This window comes from Rutilus rutilus (genome assembly GCF_951802725.1).
Source record: "Rutilus rutilus genome assembly, chromosome: 1".
Classification (NCBI taxonomy): Eukaryota; Metazoa; Chordata; class Actinopteri; order Cypriniformes; family Leuciscidae; genus Rutilus; species Rutilus rutilus.
The window spans coordinates 36893059-36912297 of NC_140209.1; the positions used below are offsets into that span (position 1 = coordinate 36893059).

The window sequence follows — 19239 nt, forward strand, 5'->3', positions numbered from 1 at the left end:
CACCATGAACATCCATGTACAATCTTCTTCGATAATGACATGCTAAGCACACTGCTGCCATCTGTAGACCACAGTTTGCAGTAAACTGATGGTAAATATTTTTTAATTGCTTGAAAGAACATACAAATAGCCTACAGAACAAGCCTCAATTGGACAAAGCTTAATACAATTCCAAGAAGTCCAAACAGCAGCAAAACAGTGAATAAATAAACAAAATCAACAAAGAAACATTAAAAAGAAAAATAGGCTAATTAAACATCACAAAAGGGGGTTAATCAATAGAAATACATTTAGAGAGTGTGGGAGTCTTTTTTGGGAGTATTATCTGCATTTATGTATGAAATAATTGGCCAAATAATTCAGAGTAAAATACAATATTTATAGTTTTAAAATCAAAGTCAGGTATTACATATTTCAGACTTAACCAAACATAAAGGTCAACCCAGATTATTTTTTGAAAATTTGCATAAATAAAATAAATGATTCAATGACTCAACGTCTGCTTCACAAAAGGTGCACTCATTACAATCCAAATGAAATATGTGTCTGAGGAACTCATTACAAGGACACACATTGTTGATCATTTTAAACTGAACATTTTACCTTGGGTAGAAGCGGGAAAAACTGATTCTACTAAGTTCGAACCACTTTCTCTTTAGGAAAACCAAAAACAAGGGATCTATTTCTAACTTTAGAAGTGGGAGTCTGTGTATTTACAAATGTTCTTAAAACCTTTTTCTTATAGCTCTCCTCCGTAAAATTAAGACCAGAAATGACAGATATTTTACTGAACCAAACAAGCACGGCTTTTAGATTTTAACAAAGACACCTAATTTCCGAGTACACGTGATATAGGCCTATAGGCCTATTGTATTTTCCACACAAAAAATCATCATAACTAAAGAAATGCCCTTCCCCCTCCCCGAAAGAACACAGATGTCCTATTAATGTATAATGTTCAAATGAATTAGAACGTGTCCTTGCGAAAGTCCATCATCCGGGGTTTTCCTCGGCCTTGTTCTTTCTCTGTTTATAAACAGAAAGAGCGCAGAATGGTCGATGCGCCGTGACGTCACTTCTCCAACCACGTCACATTATTTTGACCTTTCTAAATGTTTTTCATAGCGAACGAGAAGTACTCCCGATCAAAACCCACGTGTATTTAGTTACAATACGAGCAACCGCGCTTGCAATCGACATCAAATCATCTTATTTTTTTATTGCCGCATGTAACGCACGTGTCGTCCGGTTCCAGGAACTGAAACAGTATTAACCTTTAATTTGCCGGAGAGCTTAGTGTGAGACCTCGGAAAATTGTCGGAAAAAAAAGAAGAAACATCATAGATAACAATTACGAATAATATCAAGAACGTCGCATTATTTCGCGCTGACTGTTTTAAAACGAGTGAAGTGTACACGAGTGTTTAAAGCGCACCACGCTCCCGTCCGATAATCCATGACGTGTTTTCCACGCGCCATCTCCATGTTTTGACTACCACCACCAACAGCAACACAGTGAACCCTACCAACACACAGCCGTTGCGCTTGCAATCCCCTCTGTGTTTTTCAACAAAATGGCTGATTTTGGGGATGATACCGGAGCGAGAGCCCTGCTGGCCCTCAAATCTGCTCCTTGTAGCCCGGTGGCTATTTCTATCCCGCCCGTGTACACTTTCTCCTCCTCGACTTCGCCCGGGATCATATCATCCATGCCCCTCTCCCCTCCGTCGCAGGCCCTCGCTCGCCTGGAAGGCAGGGACTTCGAGTTCGTCATGCGCCAGAAGACGGTGACCGTGGGGCGGAATTCGTCGCACGGCTCCGTGGATGTCAACATGGGCCACTCGAGCTTCATATCCAGGAGACATTTGCAGATCACCTTCGAGGAGCCGCATTTCTACTTGCGCTGTCTCGGCAAAAACGGTGTGTTTGTCGACGGCGTTTTCCAGAGGAGAGGCGCACCTCCACTTCTCCTACCGAGGGAGTAAGTTACAAAAATGAGATCTGTTTCCTTAAATTGGCCAGATGGCAAGCACCCATTCACCTAGAGAGCTAATGCACCACACATACAAGAGATTAAATTAACGTGCCTGCAGTGCCTGCATAATCCGACTAAACTGCATGCAAGTGCAGCCACGAGAGCTGTCAGAATGTGACTTCAAGATCATTTCAGTGTCTTTAATGTACAAATTGGAAGGGAAAATTTTAACTTTAAATGGATTTTCCAGCTTTGAACTTTTTTGGGCCCTGCATAATCTGACAGTATGTGTATTAATCTGCTATTGTTGAAGTAAATCAACCAGTTAAAGGGATAGTTCACCCAAAATAATAATTTACTCACCCTCAAGTTGGTTTAAACTTGTATGACTATTTCCTCAGTGGAAGGAATTATTTTTTTCTTTCTTTTTTTTAAACCATACAATGAAAGTGAATGTAACCATATCCATTTGTGTTCCATTGAAGAAATGCAAGTTTGAAATAACATGAGGCTGTGTAAACAATAACAGATTTTTTTTTGGGGGGGGGGGGGGGGGGGGTGGTCAAGTAACCATTTACGCCCCAGGTCTGGACCTGTCAATGGATCTGGATTCAAAAAGGGTACATCTTTATAGTATAAATTTACTGACCCTTAAGTGTCTGTTTTGAGGTTAAAATATAAACATGAAAAGTTAATCGTTTCACTTTACGACCACAGGAACGGTGTGCACGACAGAGACTGGATCCACCACATGATTTTTGTGGGCAGATCTGAGATACAGGCTGCATTTATGACACATATCAGTAGTAACCACTTTATGATCTTTAGTAGACAAAGAACAGAGGGGAAAACCTAGTGATACTATAATGTAGTACCTTGAACAACATTTGAGTAGTAACATGGCATGGAAATGCTTTTTTTTTTATTTTGTACACAATTGTCGTCTTTGTTTTGATTGGTTTGAAGTGTAAACTATTACAGTTCTCAATACAAAGTGCTTTTGATAAGTTTTCGAATGATTGAGCTTTCAATTAGTTTTTAAATTTGAATTTGTATTTAAACTTGTACTTTCAACTTTAAACATTTATTTAGACATAAACACTGTAAAAAGTGTTTTGATGACCCATTCTAAACCGGAAAAAAATTAAAAGAGCTGTTACTTTTCCCATGATTTAGTTGTTCTGCTTACACTAAGGTAAAAGTTAAGCAGCACGAATAGTTATTTATCTCTGTAACAATCACAGATCAGTTAGTGGTTGATGATCCTGCTTCATTAAATGTATCTGATAAAGTGTTCCACAAGTAAACCGGTTACAGTCTCTGTAATCTGTAGAGTTAATCAGTATGAAAGCAGTTTTTAGCGTTAAATGTAAACACTAATGATTGAGAAGTGGATAAACTAGATCAGACTGAAGTTCCCTACGTGGTTGTGCTACTGTTAGGCTCTCTCAGATTTTATTAAAATCACTATTTGGCTTCTTTATTCTTATCAGAATTGCTTTTACTATGTGTCTTGGTGTGTGCCATCTGTCTTATCAATGCGGAATAGATCTGTAGAGCTTGTTGTCATGGAGGTCAGAGCGGCTATTCCTGCAGACTGCTGTGAAAACACGGACAGACTGAACCCGTAATGGGTGCATGCCAAGCCAGCCATTCAAAACAACTGCAGTGTGTATGCTGTAGCATTAAAAGTGGCTTCCTGGTGCAGCACTTGTGTAAATACGTCCAGTGGAGGCGGTGCACCAATTCATTATTCTCTCTGGCTACACTGCCGACAATTCAAAATCACAGAAAAAGGGGTGGAAGGGAGGGTTCATTCTTTTTTACTCCAAAGTTCACGGTTTGTTGGTCCCATGCAGAAACATTGCCAAACAATTATGTAATTTAGATTTTTTTTTTTTTCGCAGATTTTTTGCCTTTTTTGTTTGTTTATTTTGTGTTCACTACCCACAAATGATTTTTAATGACAAAGTAAATGTCCGATTACCAATCTGAAATTCCATACAAACCTTTCAAGGACATATTTTCAATATAGCTGCATATTGCAGCAAACCATCTCTTTTCTTTCTGAAAAGTGTGGTTGTTATTGTTGAACCAAATGTTAAAATGCAAGGACACTTCTCAAAATACTGTCGTTTTTTAACATTATTTAAAGTCGATATTCTATGATCAGAAAATAAGTATGCTCTACCTTTCAAAAGTTTGAGGTCAGTAAGATTTTTTATTTTTGGGAAAGAAATTAACACTTCTATTCAAGTAAGCATTAAATTGATCATAGTGATGGTAAAGACATTTAATGATGTTAAAAAAAGATTTTGATTTCAAATAAATGCTGTTATTTTGAACTTGTCATATGTGGCAGCACAATGATAATTATAAGAAATGTTTCTTGAGCAGCAAATCACCATATTACAATGATTTTTGAAGGATCATGTGACACTGAAGACTGGAGTAATGATGCTGAAAATTCAGCTTTGACATCACAGGAATAAATAAAAATGTTAAATATATTCAAATATAATTATTTATTTATTTGACATTTTAGGAATATTTCACAATATTGCTGTTTTTACTGTATTCCTAATCAAACAAATTCAGCTTTAGTGAGCATAAGAAATGCTTCTTTAAAAAATATTTTTATTTTTATTTTTGTGGAAACCACATATTTCAAAAGTTCAAAAGAACAGCATTTACAGTGTTGCCTTCCATTTTAAGCAATTTATGCAGTATTAACTATTTTTATTTTATAAATCTTACCAACCCCAAAATTGTGAACGATAGTCAAAAGCTTCTGCTTTATTATTCATTTGCAAGGTTTGCTGGACGAAAAGCACCACCTACATATTTCACTGATCTTTAGGTTCATGTAAAATAATTTTACGCCTTATGCCTTAATGTGTCTTTGTCCTTCTCTATAGGTGCACATTTCGATTTCCCAGCACGGTGATAAAGATTCAGTTTACAGTGCTCTACCACAAGGAGACACAGAAGGAGGAGGCTCCTGTATCCCCTGTGAGACCCCTTTACCCACAAATATCTCCGCTGAAAATCAGCATTCCCGAAAATGACTTCAGAAGTATGATGAGTCCCCTGCCTTCGCCGACAGGAACTATCAGGTATGACTTCGTCCGAACGGCCACACAGAGAAAAAAAACTGTGCTAACACTTTAGTTTAGGGTCCAATTCTCACTGTTAACTGGTTGCTTATTAGCTTGCATATAGGATATTGGCTGTTGATTAAGTCATCTCAAGTCACCTTTATTTGTATAGCGCTTTTTACAATACAGATTGTTTCAAAGCAGCTTTAGTGATAACAGGAGAATAATTCAACAAAGTTTGGTTCTGCTGTACAGCAGATCTAGAAGAAAATAACGTCATAGTCCAGCTTAAGTAAGTTCAGTGAGGGTTTATTTTTGTTGTAAAAAAGTTAATTTAGTTAATTTATTCATATATAGCCGCTCTGGAGAAAACGGTGATACCATCGTCCAGTTCAGTTCTCATATAATGGTGTCAATGCAGGCAGATCAATAATATTGTTGAATATTAAGTGTCCCTAACCATTCAAGCCAGAAGCCAAGGCAACAGTGGCAAGGAACCAAAACTCCATCAGGTGACAGAATGGAGAAAAAAAAACCTTGGGAGAAACCAGGCTCAGTCGGGGCCAGTTCTCCTCTGGCCAACGAACGAACAGTGTATGATTATGATCCAGGCAGCAGTACAGGTCAGAAGTCAGATTAGATCAGAACATTCAGATTATTTATCCAGTTCCATCTGGTTGAAGATCACACCGGTATGGAGATGGGTTTATTATGAACAAGTACTTGCATTCTGCATGAACATATTCTACATCCCTTAATATTAATTAATAATAGTGAATTAACTATTAATAAGCAGTAATTGGGAGTTTATTGAGGCAAAAGTTGTAATTAATAGTTAGAAAATAGTGAGAGTTGGAAAAAACTAAAGTATGACCAAAAACGGTTTCATTAGAGAACCAGTCCTTTTCCAGATCTTTTTGAAAGTAATTTTTGTTCTCATCTTGTCTTTGAAATGCAGGTCGTCTGCATAGAAATGAAAACATGAGCAGATATTTACAGCACCTAATCTATTTGGTGAAATACATATGCAAAAATATGACATTTTAAAAAGATTACAGAACAATAGGTTTTGCATATTCATATTATGTCAGGCAATTTAAGCAAAAGTCACATGTCAGTATGTTTCCAGAGTGTATTCCTGCATTTACACTGAAGCATCAGAATTTGCATGCAGAAGGAGATGCTTGATTTTGATTGGTATTTGAAGCTGTCTGCTTCAGTGTGTATCTAGTAGATTCAGTAGTGGTAGGAAAAGCCTGCCCCTGGTGGCCTCTCCGCTCTTCTGCACCACGTGTGGCTCTCAAAGCAAGCATGCTGTGTCCACATACCATATATGGCATGTGCTGAGCTTGGAGCTCCCTGATTGGTCGGTCGGAAAGTGTTGTGGTTTGGTGTTTTGAGCCACAGATAGTTTCCTTTTTCCGAGGCCTCCAAACACCCCCCTCATCCCACTCATTGGCCTGCTCCTACACCCAACATAAACAGACACATGCTTTCTGTCCTTCCTGATTCCTCTTCCCTTACTGGGGGGAATATTTCCTTCTATTCAGCTCTACAAGCGTTGGAACTGGTTATCCACGTCTGAGCTGCAGTTTCTACTGTAATATTTTTCTCTTGTAAGTCTCAGTCTGTGTGGAGTGATGGATTAGGGACATTTCCCAGATTGTCAGCCTGCTGCTCAAACAGCAGATGTGTGTAAAGCTTTGAATTCCACACACATGGAGCTGCTCGAACAACTGCCATGTACAGTACAACCAGCAATACCAGCTCCTTTGCACATTTTTGACCTTACTGTCTGTTTTTTCTTTATGCTTCAAAATCATTTGGGTAAGGCGATAGCACTTTACAATAAGGCTCAATTTGTTAACAACAGTTATTGCATTAGGTATCATGAACTAACAACAATTTCTACTGCATTTATTACTCAGTTAATGTTATAAATATACTATTGTTTTTGTTAATTCATGTTTGTTCACAATACTTTTATAAAATAAAATAAAAATGTCCAGCAGAAATCATTCTAATAAGAAACATGTCCTGTTATTATCATGTCATTTTAATGTAATCTTAATCCATTGGTTAATTTATTGAATCCTTTCTGAATAAATTTTTAAATCTTACTGACCTGAAACTTTTGAATGGTAGTGTACATGATAGAAATGAACAATAACCTAGATAAACAAATGCTGAAAAAGTATTTGTAATTCTTAGTTTATCTTACAAAGTGCATTAAATTATTGAATAAATTGACTAATAAAATTAATAAAACTAAAAGTTGGCTAGAATTTGGGTTGAATCGTTTTTTGATTCAGAAAAGATGTCTGTTAGTTTAGTGAGTTAATGATCAATTGGTTAAATAGTTGTCCTCTGTAAATCATTACTGCACATGACCCTTTGGAATCATGTGGCTTACCAACCTCATTGTTTATACTACAATGTGTTTTGAATTTTAGTACCACTAAAATTGGCATAATTTTAGACCCAAAACATTTCAGTGAGTTCATCACAAAAAACGTAGTAACTGGTCAGTTCTGTTTTGTACAGCAGGAAAAAAACAATGCTAAATGCAAATGATAAATGTAGTTGCCGATATTAATTATATATATTTTTTAACTAATTCCTTTATTTAATAATATATTAATCTTGATAATATTCAAACTATTCAGTGATTGATTTTAAAGGTACATTGTAACTTTTGGCCCTCTATAGCGCATGCAAAAGAAAATGCATGCATTTTGCGGAAGAACATTGTTTTGGTTGCTCTTTACAATAGATGATGCTTTATAATGAACTCTGTTGGAGAGCTACATATGGCAATTTATCTGTTCAGTAAAATACCTTTCTCACCTGTTGAGTAACAAAAACCCCATCTCCGCGTCGCTTTCACATCCCTCAGTTCTCGCCATCTCCATGAAGCCAAGGCAATGTTGATTCTTGTTTTATTACGAGCTTTGTCACATTCTCTTTTTCCCAGCATACTCTCCTCTGTTAGCTGTTTTTTTTTTTTTTTAAACTGGTGATTCCCCGGAGGTTCGAGGTTTAACAGCTAACTTATCTCACTGCCACACCATACACACGTCAAAGTAGCTGGAGCAACTTTTCTCTATTTATGTAAATGACGAGACATGCATGGGCGAGTGACGCATGTATGCAATTTCCTGTGAAAATCATCCTGCCAGTCTAATTATAAACACTTATAATAGTGAATCAGAGTAAGACAAAAACACGTTTTGGAAAAAGGATTGATGTTTTGACTCATTATTTAAAATGTACTAATTTTGTACAAAAAAAAGTGTACCTCTTAAAGGACATTTGGTTAAGTTTTGTGTCATAATCAAGTTTGGTACTATGTTGTATGGCCATTTGATACTAAATGTAAAACCTGGGTTTTTATTTTATTTTATTTGATCCCATTAGTATCCTTTGGGATTTTTTTCTAATTTCGGATATAAATCCAAATTGGAATCCTTTCACATTCCGTTAGGTTTTTATTTCAACTTGGACAAAAAAGTTGATAGTTTTTTACATATTCGTAATCCATTTTTAGTACAGAAGTCTATGTGGAAGAGGTGTTAGTTGTCTTTTTGCTTGTCCTTAAGGTGTTTTTGTAATACGGTCCAGCTGTTGTGAAAATGCTGCCTCAGGACTGGACTTCAACCCAATGCACCCCGCCCGCTGTGCCCTCACACTCACACACAATTGCCTTCCCCTTGCCGCTCATAGAGGCCTGTTTGTCTCTGCCCGCACAACACAATGGAGCCTGCAGCACAACAGCCTTATCTGAGCACTCTGTTGTGCCCTGCTGTCAGAAAGCCAGCGGTAAAAAATAACACCGCGAGTTAAGGAATGGTGGGGTGTGTCTGCGTTATGGGAGACTTACTGATATGTTGACAATAAACGAAAGCCTTAAAATAGCACTGCTCAGGATGTCTTTCTGTCAGTCTCAGCCTAAATAATACAGTTATTATCATTACGTTTCGGAAACCCTGTGGCTAATGGCTCAGTAATTGTTTTGCTTGTTTATCTGAATGGTTTGTTTTTTAGGACTCAGGGCCACCTACTGGTACATTGTTTATCATGTCAGGTGCATAACAAGGGTTATAAAATGGATTATAATGTTGTGGGTTATTTTCAACATGTAATCTGCTGTCAGTTACCACAGGCAATCATGAACAACAAACAGGAAACATGTTTAGAGTAACACACGTAATTAATACAGATAAAATGGAGCCAGAAGGCAAGTGAGCGGGAGGGTTGAAAACATAGACTGCAAAAAAAGATTGGTTGAAAAGCTGAAACTTTTATGCTTGGATTTTTGCACAAAAGTGACTTGAGCTGAAAAGTGTTGTAGATGGATGTGGTTCTTCTGGTTGTGCGTTACTACTTTATGCAAACAGTGCTTCATGAATAACTAGGTATAGAAATTGGCAATATATTAGGACCATATTAGTCGATATCAGGTGTGTTCTGAATATTTATTGCTTGATAATTGGATATGTACTTGACTTGTGGATGCTCTTTTTTGTTTTGTTTTATAGTGCATCCTCGTCACATCCCTTCATTGTCCCTTCCTGATACTTCTGCAAATATTACCTAGTGAAAGTCACCAGGTTTACTTTTCAACTGGTCATGACATAAGTTTACATAAGTATATATATTTTTCTTTTTATTGTAAAACTGACATTTTTTTTTTTTTTTTAAGAAACTAATACTTTTATTCAGATTTCAAATAAATTTTAGTAAGATAAAAAGTTGTTTTAAATTGTAATAATATTTCGCAATATTACTGTTTTACTGTATTTTTGATAAATTAAATGTAGCCTCGCTGAGCAAAAGAGACTTAACAAAAAAAGATCTCAACCCCAAACTTTTGAATGGTAGTGTATAGACCGTTGCACTGAAAATGTTTCATTTCAGAATCATTTCAATGCATATAATGTTTAAATGTTATGTTTATGCTTTAAATTATGGGTTTGTTGTGTATTTTAACATTATACCATGCTTTGTAAGTGTATAGGAAGCACTAAAAATTGCTTCTAAACCGAAACATTTAAACTGGAATGGACTTTGTCACATTTTTTCCAGTGTTCTCAGGAGCAATAGTCAGAGTTGGGGTATACTTGGGGTATATATATATATATATATATTATTTTTATTTTCGCATTACCATTTGCTCCAAGAGCAAAAGGGAAAAAAAATCATGATAGCGTTTATAAGACTTGCCAAAACAGGAAAAGAAATATTGAGAGATTGATTACAGTGGTCAGAAGAGAGAAAGATGTCAAATCCTTCAGCTTTTGTGTTAGAAACACCTGCACATCAGCCTCAACAAGTTAATATAAAACAAGGTATAGTGTAATAAATGTACATTTACAAATATAAAAAGTTTTCTAGATTTACGATGTTATTAACTGTGGAAACACTTCATCAGTCTGTGAAATCTCTGGCCTGTTTAATAAATGATGTCCTCACACCTTCCTGTCCATCCTTTCTCTACTTAGCGTTCCCAATTCCTGCCCGGCGAGCCCTCGGGGCGCAGGTTCTTCGGGATACCGCTACGGCCGCAACATCACCTCAGATCTCCAGCTCGCAGCTGAGTTTGCTGCCAAGGCTGTGTCAGAACAGCGCACTGAAGCCACGGGAGGAGACAGTCCTAAGGTAAGAGCCTCCAGCATCCCAACGCATGTCAATCATGGTCATTGTGTTTGTTCCCAAGGTTAACTGTCCACTCTTCCTTCAGGATGAGTCCAAACCTCCATACTCGTACGCTCAGCTGATAGTCCAGGCCATCTCGTCTGCACCGGACAGACAGCTAACACTAAGTGGCATCTACGCTCACATCACCAAGCATTATCCCTACTACAGGACGGCCGACAAGGGCTGGCAGGTCAGTTTATCTGCCAAAATTGTTGTTTTTATGTCTGTCATGTTTGTGTGCTAATTTGCATTCCCTTAATCTCATTTCTCTCCAGAACTCCATTAGACACAACCTGTCTCTCAACCGCTACTTTATTAAAGTGCCGCGCTCACAGGAAGAGCCAGGCAAAGGTTCGTTCTGGCGCGTGGACCCCTCATCAGAGGCCAAATTGGTGGAGCAGGCCTTCAGAAAGCGTCGGCAGAGAGGGGTGTCCTGCTTCCGCACGCCCTTCGGCCCACTGTCCTCCAGGTGAGATGTCTCAGACACCCGCTTTTAACCCAGCACGCCCTCCGCCGACCCCCTTATGACACTCACACTGTCTGATGTAATAGAAGCCTGCTTAGCCTCTTCTGTTTCCCTCTTTCTTCCCCATCTGTCCGTTTCTTCACTGGGCAGAACAAAGTAAGTCTGTTTGAATTTGATCCCTTTCATTCGTCAGCCACTTGGTAAAGCAGCATCAGTTAGACCCAACTTTGTGTTCTCTGTTTTTACACACTCTGTAAAAGCTTGCATTAGACTTGGGTCCAAAATGAACTCTAATGCATGATTCAGACATTGGCTGATGTTAGTAACTCAAGTGTGGATATTGTTACCGTTCATGCCGTTAAGCCAGGATAGCAAAAATGTGAGGAACAAAATTGTAAAGTTTCAGTGTTTTAGCAAAGTACCATTTCACCAGAAGACTGGCTGATGTGGGATCCTACAAGACCTTCATAAAAAATGTATCGAAGGATCATTAATCATTCATTCTATTAATTACTCAACTTAATGTCATTCCAAATTTTCTGAAGTGACTCGATTGCTTTAAATGATGAACAGATTGAATTTAGGCTTTTATTCACATGTAAACACTGATCAGCGAACCTAAGCAGAAGATCAGCCGAACCTGCTTGATGCGCGAGAACAAACCTCTTGCTGAAGCTCAAACGTGCTGCGTAACACGAGAATGAGCTTTATTGGTTCTTGCAGAAGCTCACATGAAGAGTTCAGATGCAAAAGCCTCTAAGTGGCATCTGAAATTTTCTTCTAGAATGATCATTTTTATCAAGCTTGTATATTTAAGTTCAATAATTTCACTTAAATGGCAATGCAAATTACCTATTAATTGTCATTTAAGTGAAATTACTGAACTTAAATATACAAGCTTTATAAAAATGATCATTTTAGAAGAAAATTTCAGATGGCACTTAGAGGCTTTTGCATCTGAACTCTTCATATATATAAAATGTGATATACATGTCTTTACTGTCACTTTTGATATATCACTATGTAGTTATTGTTGTTTAACATTTCAAATTGTAGAGATTAACATTAGTTAATAGATTATGAAGGAACATTAATACATTTATATTAAATTAAATAAACTAAATTAATATGTATTAATAAAAAAAAATTGTAATAATACTAATAATTGTATAAATTGTTGCTCATTTATTATTTCATTATACTTAGTATTGAATATGAATAAATATAACATTTATTATACTTAAGTGTTGCCGTTCTTTACTATGTAATGCAAAAAATAATTGTGTGGTAGTTAATGTGAGACCCTCATTCAAAATCAATTTTCAAATTGACTAGTGAGATGCCACCTTCATTTGATCATTATTCAATTATGTTTAGAGGCTGAAATTTTCTTAAAGACAAAGTGTCTCATTCCTGCGCCCCTATTGGCACCAAATGAAATTGCGTCAAAAATGAGTGTTTTCGAACAGGGTTTCCCAGACATGCTCCCTTCCATCATTACTTTGGCCATTATTTGCTAGTGTTGCTTCAAACTCACACTGCTCACACAAACAGAGCAGTGTTTTGAAAGCTTCACACTGTTTACACTAATTTCTTAAAGTTGTCTGTCTGCACGTTTTAAGAAATTAGTTTAACTTAAAAAAGTATTATATTCAAATCATCCGTCAAAGCATCCAGCAAAAAGTTACTTTTGGACCCTGCTTGGCCTGTAACATCTGAACATGTGTGCGTTGCATTCACAGTGTGTATGAGAATTAAGGCCCATTCACACCAAGAACTATAACAATAACTATATTAGCATCCACCAAAGCAACGTACAATAACGTTCGGCTTATTCCAAGCGTGCGCTGCAGTTTTGTCGTCTGCTCAAGCATTTTAAAGCAAGATGGATTTCGACTGGCTGTCAATCGAAAAAATCGTTCTGAAAGTGATTCCAACGATATCGTTTCTCTGTCGTTATCGTTGTAGTTGCGATGGGGTCTCTGCTTTTCTTTTTACTTATAATCATTTTTATAACTATATCTTCATCGTGGTTGTTATAGCTATCGTCTTTGGTGTGGACGGGCCCTTACTGTATGCTATATGTCTGTGTGCATGACTGACAGATCATTGTGTTGGTTTCAGGAGTGCTCCAGCGTCTCCCACCCACTCCGGCCTCCTCTCTCCACACTCGAGCGGCCTCCAGACCCCCGACTGTCTGTCACGGGAAGGATCCCCAGTGTCACATGAGCATGACTTTGGTTCCAAGCTTGCGTCTGTGCCCGAGTACCGATACTCCCAGAGTGCACCAGGTGACCGTGCTTCTTTTCATAGCACAGCAGTACTGACTGCCAGTGTTTGGATAGTCTCCAAATAGAAACAATACTAACTAACCTACATTTTTTTTGTAGTATGATATTAGCTCAGCTGTGGCGAAAATAGTGTAGCTTTTCCTAAATTGTGGAGCTTTTCCTGTAAACAACAAAAGCTCCTGTTCAGTTACAGTTTGCATAAATCATTTTAACTTGTAGTGTAGCTGACTACCATTTGTATCTATGCAGTCTTGGCAAGCTTCTGATTCAGAGTCGATTCTCCAGTCCTAAATGTATTTTCTCTGATGAATTCCTCTTGTCTCTCAGGCTCTCCAGTGAGCGCCCATCCTGTAATCATGGCCGTACCATCTCAGTCCTCAGCAGCCATCCCCAAGCCTGTGACTTACATGCCGGCCTCCATCATTAGCTCCTCCCAGGCCTCCGGGCAGGCCATCCATGTGGTGCAGCAGGCGCCAGCTGTCACCATGGTCCGTGTAGTGACCACCTCTACCAGCTCCCCCAATGGCTACATCCTGGCTAACACCACCTCAAGCTCAGGAGAGGGACCTGGAGATCAAAGAGGTAAAACAACCCATTTCTTCTTGTTTTATCACAGAGCAGTTTTTACAAAATCTGTTGGAATGCCTAGTATTGTCTTCAAATTTGCAAGTGTGAATCGTCCTTAACTGTCTCTTTGTTAATCTTCTGTGTATTTAGTGGATGAGATGCCTATGGTTGGCAGTAGAGTTATTCAGGCTGTAGGGAGTCACATAAGCTCGGCCAATAGGGGGCAGCAGAGCTACACTGTTGTCCAGCAGAGCGCCATTCACCACCTTCCTGTGCAGACCATTTCTCAGAATGGCAAACATGCTCTTCCTATCACCAGTGTACCAACCAGTGCTTACGGTATGTGTGCGTAGTGTGTGTCCATTCACTGTTCCTGAAGCTGGTCTTGTGCTTTACTGATATGATTTGCTAATTAACAATGCATGACATTTTTTTTTAAACTTTTTTCCCAGGTCTATTAATTTATTAAAATGCATAATGCAATTCATACATGTAATGCTTTAAATACAACTTTCTATTTTAAGCTTGTTCTAATTACATAATTACAATTTAATTGAATTTTTTAATTATTTAAAATTTATTTTTTGATGGGCGTCTAGGTTTTACATTATTTTTAACTAAACCTAAACCAAAAAAAAAAATCATTAATTGAAATATAAAAAACATATATATATATATATATATATATATATATATATATATATATATATATATATAAATAAATTAGCTAGTAACTAATTAAACTAAAACATAACTAAAAGAAAAACCTTTTACTTTAACTGATATAAAACTTTAACTGATATAAAAATGAAAACAGAAAATATAAAAATAAATATCAAATTCAAAATATTAACAAAATATAATTGTATATAAGTGATACTAAAATAATACTGCCACCAAATCCAAAGTCATGTGGTGTGACCAACATGCAAAAAAAAAAAAAAAAAATGTATTGCAGACCCTCATTACTGTGTGCCAAGGTCAATAAGTCTCTTAAAACATACATTTTTGGTTAATTGTATCATTTTGTTATTTACTTTGTACTCACCAAGAAGACTGCCATGCTTCTGAAATACGATACTAAATAAATACTAATTGTGATGAGCTACAAATGTTTTGTTACTTTTAACTTGATGGTTATTAAACATTTTTAGAAATGGTGTAAAAGACTCTCAAAATGATATGAAAATACAAATAGTAGTATTCATGTCCAGGAACTTGGCACATGTTTAAAACGGCTTTATTTTAGACACTATTGCTTGTCATTGTGTTGTCGTCTCTATCTCCTCAGCCCTTACCAATCCTCTTCAGATCTTGGCTGCCCAGGCTTCAACATCCCCACCTGTGCTGGTCAACAGGCCCGCCAGCATGGAAACCAACGAGTCCAGCATCAACGAGCCCGAGCTCAAACGGCCCAAAATGGAGGAGGACAGTGTCGCTCCGGTGCCTCAGCCCGTTATTGTTGCAATGAACCAAGAGGCCAGTGAATGATTAAGTGAGTGAACGAGTGAGCCAATGACGGATCATTAAAGCACATCTCACAATATCGTTTAACATATTGAGGGACACGTGTTTGGTTTTCTTAAAAACGAGAACTTAAAAGTTTTGTAAACGCCCGACACGGGTAACTGATCGAATGTCTTTGTAAGAAGAGGTTAAGCGTCTTTGTATCATGGGGGTTAATTCGTTGAGCTACATCTGGCAGCATTAAAATTCAATGCTCACAGTTTTAAATTTGTAGGGGTTTTTAATCTTGTAAGAATGTTTGAAAGAAGTATGAAGAGAGGTACATGTGCTTAAAGACACCAGCTAGGCATGTGCGCCCAGGTAGTTCCTCACAAGGTACATCTGAGAGAGAGAGAGAGAGAGAGAGAGAGAGTTCTTCTTTTCGGGATGGGGTGGGACCAATACCTATGCAGCTATTACAGTCTGAGACCACGAGTCTCTCTGAATTGAAACAGTATATAAAAAGGGTCACAGGAAGTGTGTGGCCTGTGTGAGGATTTATTTATCTCTCTGTTAAAAAAAGACTATCTTTAATGAAATAATATGTTACAACTCAAAGCACACAGTAGACCACAAGAAATGAATAGATATGATAGAGGCCTTTTTCTAGCTGGAGTTCTTTAACCTACATTATTATTCTGGGGAGGATTCTTACCTTGCTTGCTTACTACAAAGAGACATGTCTAGAAAAATGCTTATTTCTTAATTGATCTGTGTTTAGCGGAAAAATTAAAAAGAACTCAATGAATGTAAGTAGCGTTTCTTTATTTGTTCGTGGCATCCACTTTTGACCTGAACTATATATTAGACCATTAGAATGTGTTTGTAGATACATTTTTGCTGTTCTGTTATAACAACAAATTGAATAACTGTTTTTGAAGTTCATCGTATTTAAGGTAGCTCAGTCGTATTGGTCGATCCCCATGAGCACTTGGCCAAAAGAAATCCTGATTGCATCAATGGATGAATGCAAGCACATGATACCAAAATGCTTTTTCCAGACCCAGGAATGTAACTGTTGCAGAGGCTGTTTCTTCACTGACTTTCTGTGATCGCTTAATAATCACAGAAGCCACTAAATGAATGTTCAGTATTTTTCTGAGAGTTCAAGAAACCTATTTTTTAGGAAAATACACAAAGTCAGCCTTTAATGAGACTTTCTAGTTTTACTAAGAGAAGAGTAAATATATATTGTTGAAGTTCTTCAAATGTGCTTTCAAGACAATCACTAACAGGATTCAATTCAGTAACCGCTTTGTATGTTGCAAATTATACACGCCGCAAATGTGCAGTGAAGTACCCTAGAGTACTTGAAGTGAGCCACTGTTTGTATGCTAACGTAGTCGTACGGTGTACCTTTTGTACTCGAAATCGAAACTTCAACAGACCAAATACATATCCTCATCATTAGTGCCTTAGTGCTCCACTGCTTTCAGGACTAGCTAAAAATCATTGTGACGTACTACTTAAAGACAACATCATCAAACTTGCCTACTAATAAGTTAATTCGCAGGTTTGAATGAATGAACACATCTTGCAAGACAAAATGAACAACGCAGCATCCTGCCTGTGTAACAATGGAGGGATTGTAGAGCCCTAGAAGAACGGATGAGGGTGACTATTCGTGTTGTGACTGGAAGGGACTGAGCAATGCGATAAAAGTAGACCGGTGAGGTTTTGCATCATTTGCAAGCTTCAAAACTTCTTATAGCTCAGCGGAGAAATGCATCAGTAAAAAGGTCTTTTGGAGGTTTTAAAAGCATTTGGATTAGCATTAAAAGAACTTTTGGATTCCAACAATGCAGATATCAATGTAAAAATAGAGAGATTGATCCTAGTTGATTAGATGTTACCCTTTGTTTCATGTCTTCACAATGTGGGCTTCAATAAACAAAATTAATGAGAGAACCACTATTCCATTTGAAGTATATTTTATTTGAAACTTCATGACTAGCCTGTATGTTTTTTTTTTTTTTTTAATTCATTTTAGATCATTATGGAATAACCAATGGAATGGTGAAACAAACATTGTCATTGTTAACTAAATTAACATACAGAATTAACTGTCACTGCTTAAATGTTTTTCATAGATATTTTTTTTTAACAATCTGCCACAGTGTCTGTACGCATATATAACCATGGAGTATTTTTATCACAAAGATATTCAGATTTTTTTTTTTATTATTATTATTATTATTCCTTTTTGTGCTTGTTCTGTTCTGTTCATTGCTATTTGCATATGCAAGTGTTTACACACTAAACCTGTTTCCTTTCTCTTTTCAAACAAGTTGAAAGATATGTTTCCACTGTACACAAAACACCCCTTAAATCCCCCTGCTTTATGAGATCATGCCACACATCTGTGAAATGTCCACTGGTTTGTCTTTTAATGTGTATTTAACTACACAACGTGTATGAGGGCTTTTCTTCTGTCCATGCAGTTTATGCAGTGGTGTACCTGGAATTAATAAAAATACTTCACTGGCTAATCTTTTAAATGAATCTGTAATCATGACATCTTGTGTCTTGATTCCATGGATGAAGGTTTAAGCCTTGCAATGTATCTTTGCCCCCTGCCTTTGTTTCTTTTATTATTCATGTCATTTATTTTCAAACAGTGAAATCTTACCATCTTTATTATATGCTGGGTACTTTTGCTTGTTTCTGTTTCCACAATTTTCTTTCTCGGTTTTCGTTTTGTGGTATTAACACTCTTTATAACCCTGTGCAACTCTGTCCTGTCTTTGTCTGAGCATAAGTTTTGAAAATCCTGTTAACAGCAAACTATTAAAAAACATGAGCTACAAAGTTTCAGCTGCAGCCTGCTTGCACATGTAATGATGATCTCTTGCACTGGTTTATATAAAAATAAAATAAAATAAAAAAGCAGTAGGAATGAATTTTATAGCTTGCCATTGACTAATTACAGCTTTGATTTTTACTGCATCCAAGAAGTTTGTATGAGAAAGTGCAAATTTAAAAAAAAAAAGAAGAAAAAAAAAGAAATTGTTGCTGGTGTATCAGATCTTGTATTTAAAATATTTAAATGACTGTTATTGAAATGAATGATTGAAAGGTATCTTGCAATGTAACTCCTCACTGGACACTGGCTTTATTCATTTAGTCAGAACTGGTGCCTTTTATTTTTACACATACAATTTTAATTCCTTAGTTTAACTCTAATAACAATCTGTTTTACTGTTTAAAGTATTGTGCATTGACACTGCAATGCTTTTCTCGGCTAGGATTCTGTTGTGTTTTATGTTGTGTTTGTTTTTATTTTTATATAGTGTAGTTCGCCCTTTAGTAATTTAGTTAAATGTTGAGGGTATATGCCTAGTATATTTCCATTTGTTGTTGTAGAGAAGGTGGTAGGTAAATATTTTTTTCTTTTTTACATTACTGTAAAAAATATTCATATATTAGTACCATGTACAATCATTGGGGAATTGGAGTATACATGCATTAATTCTATTAAAGAACATTTCAAAATACACTCTTTGCCTTCTTTGCATAAGCTAAGTTTACTTAGAATTGATTTAACGTTACAGGTTGATCGTGTAGTGCTCGCCTTCATTTAATACATTCTAAGTATATGGATGTGATAAGCTATATAAAGTGAATTTAGATTTTACCAGC

The 19239-nt window shown here is 36.8% G+C and overlaps 1 protein-coding gene across 2 annotated transcripts; it reads left to right on the forward strand.

The window, feature by feature from the left end:
- The first annotated feature begins 1058 nt into the window (after positions 1-1058).
- On the forward strand, positions 1059-17939 carry foxk1 (forkhead box K1). 2 transcript variants are annotated; one of them, XM_084413582.1, is made up of 10 exons: positions 1059-1981; positions 4894-5091; positions 10575-10731; positions 10814-10960; positions 11046-11239; positions 13361-13527; positions 13855-14109; positions 14245-14433; positions 15386-15589; positions 17114-17939. In XM_084413582.1, the coding sequence occupies exons 1-9, from the start codon at positions 1575-1577 to the stop codon at positions 15583-15585; spliced, it is 1914 nt and encodes a 637-aa protein (XP_084269708.1). In that variant the 5' UTR covers positions 1059-1574; the 3' UTR covers positions 15586-15589; positions 17114-17939. The 2 variants fall into 2 exon arrangements, with proteins under 2 accessions (XP_084269708.1, XP_084269707.1); XM_084413581.1 differs by lacking the exon at positions 17114-17939 and having other exon boundaries at positions 15386-16353.
- The last annotated feature ends 1300 nt before the right edge of the window (positions 17940-19239 follow it).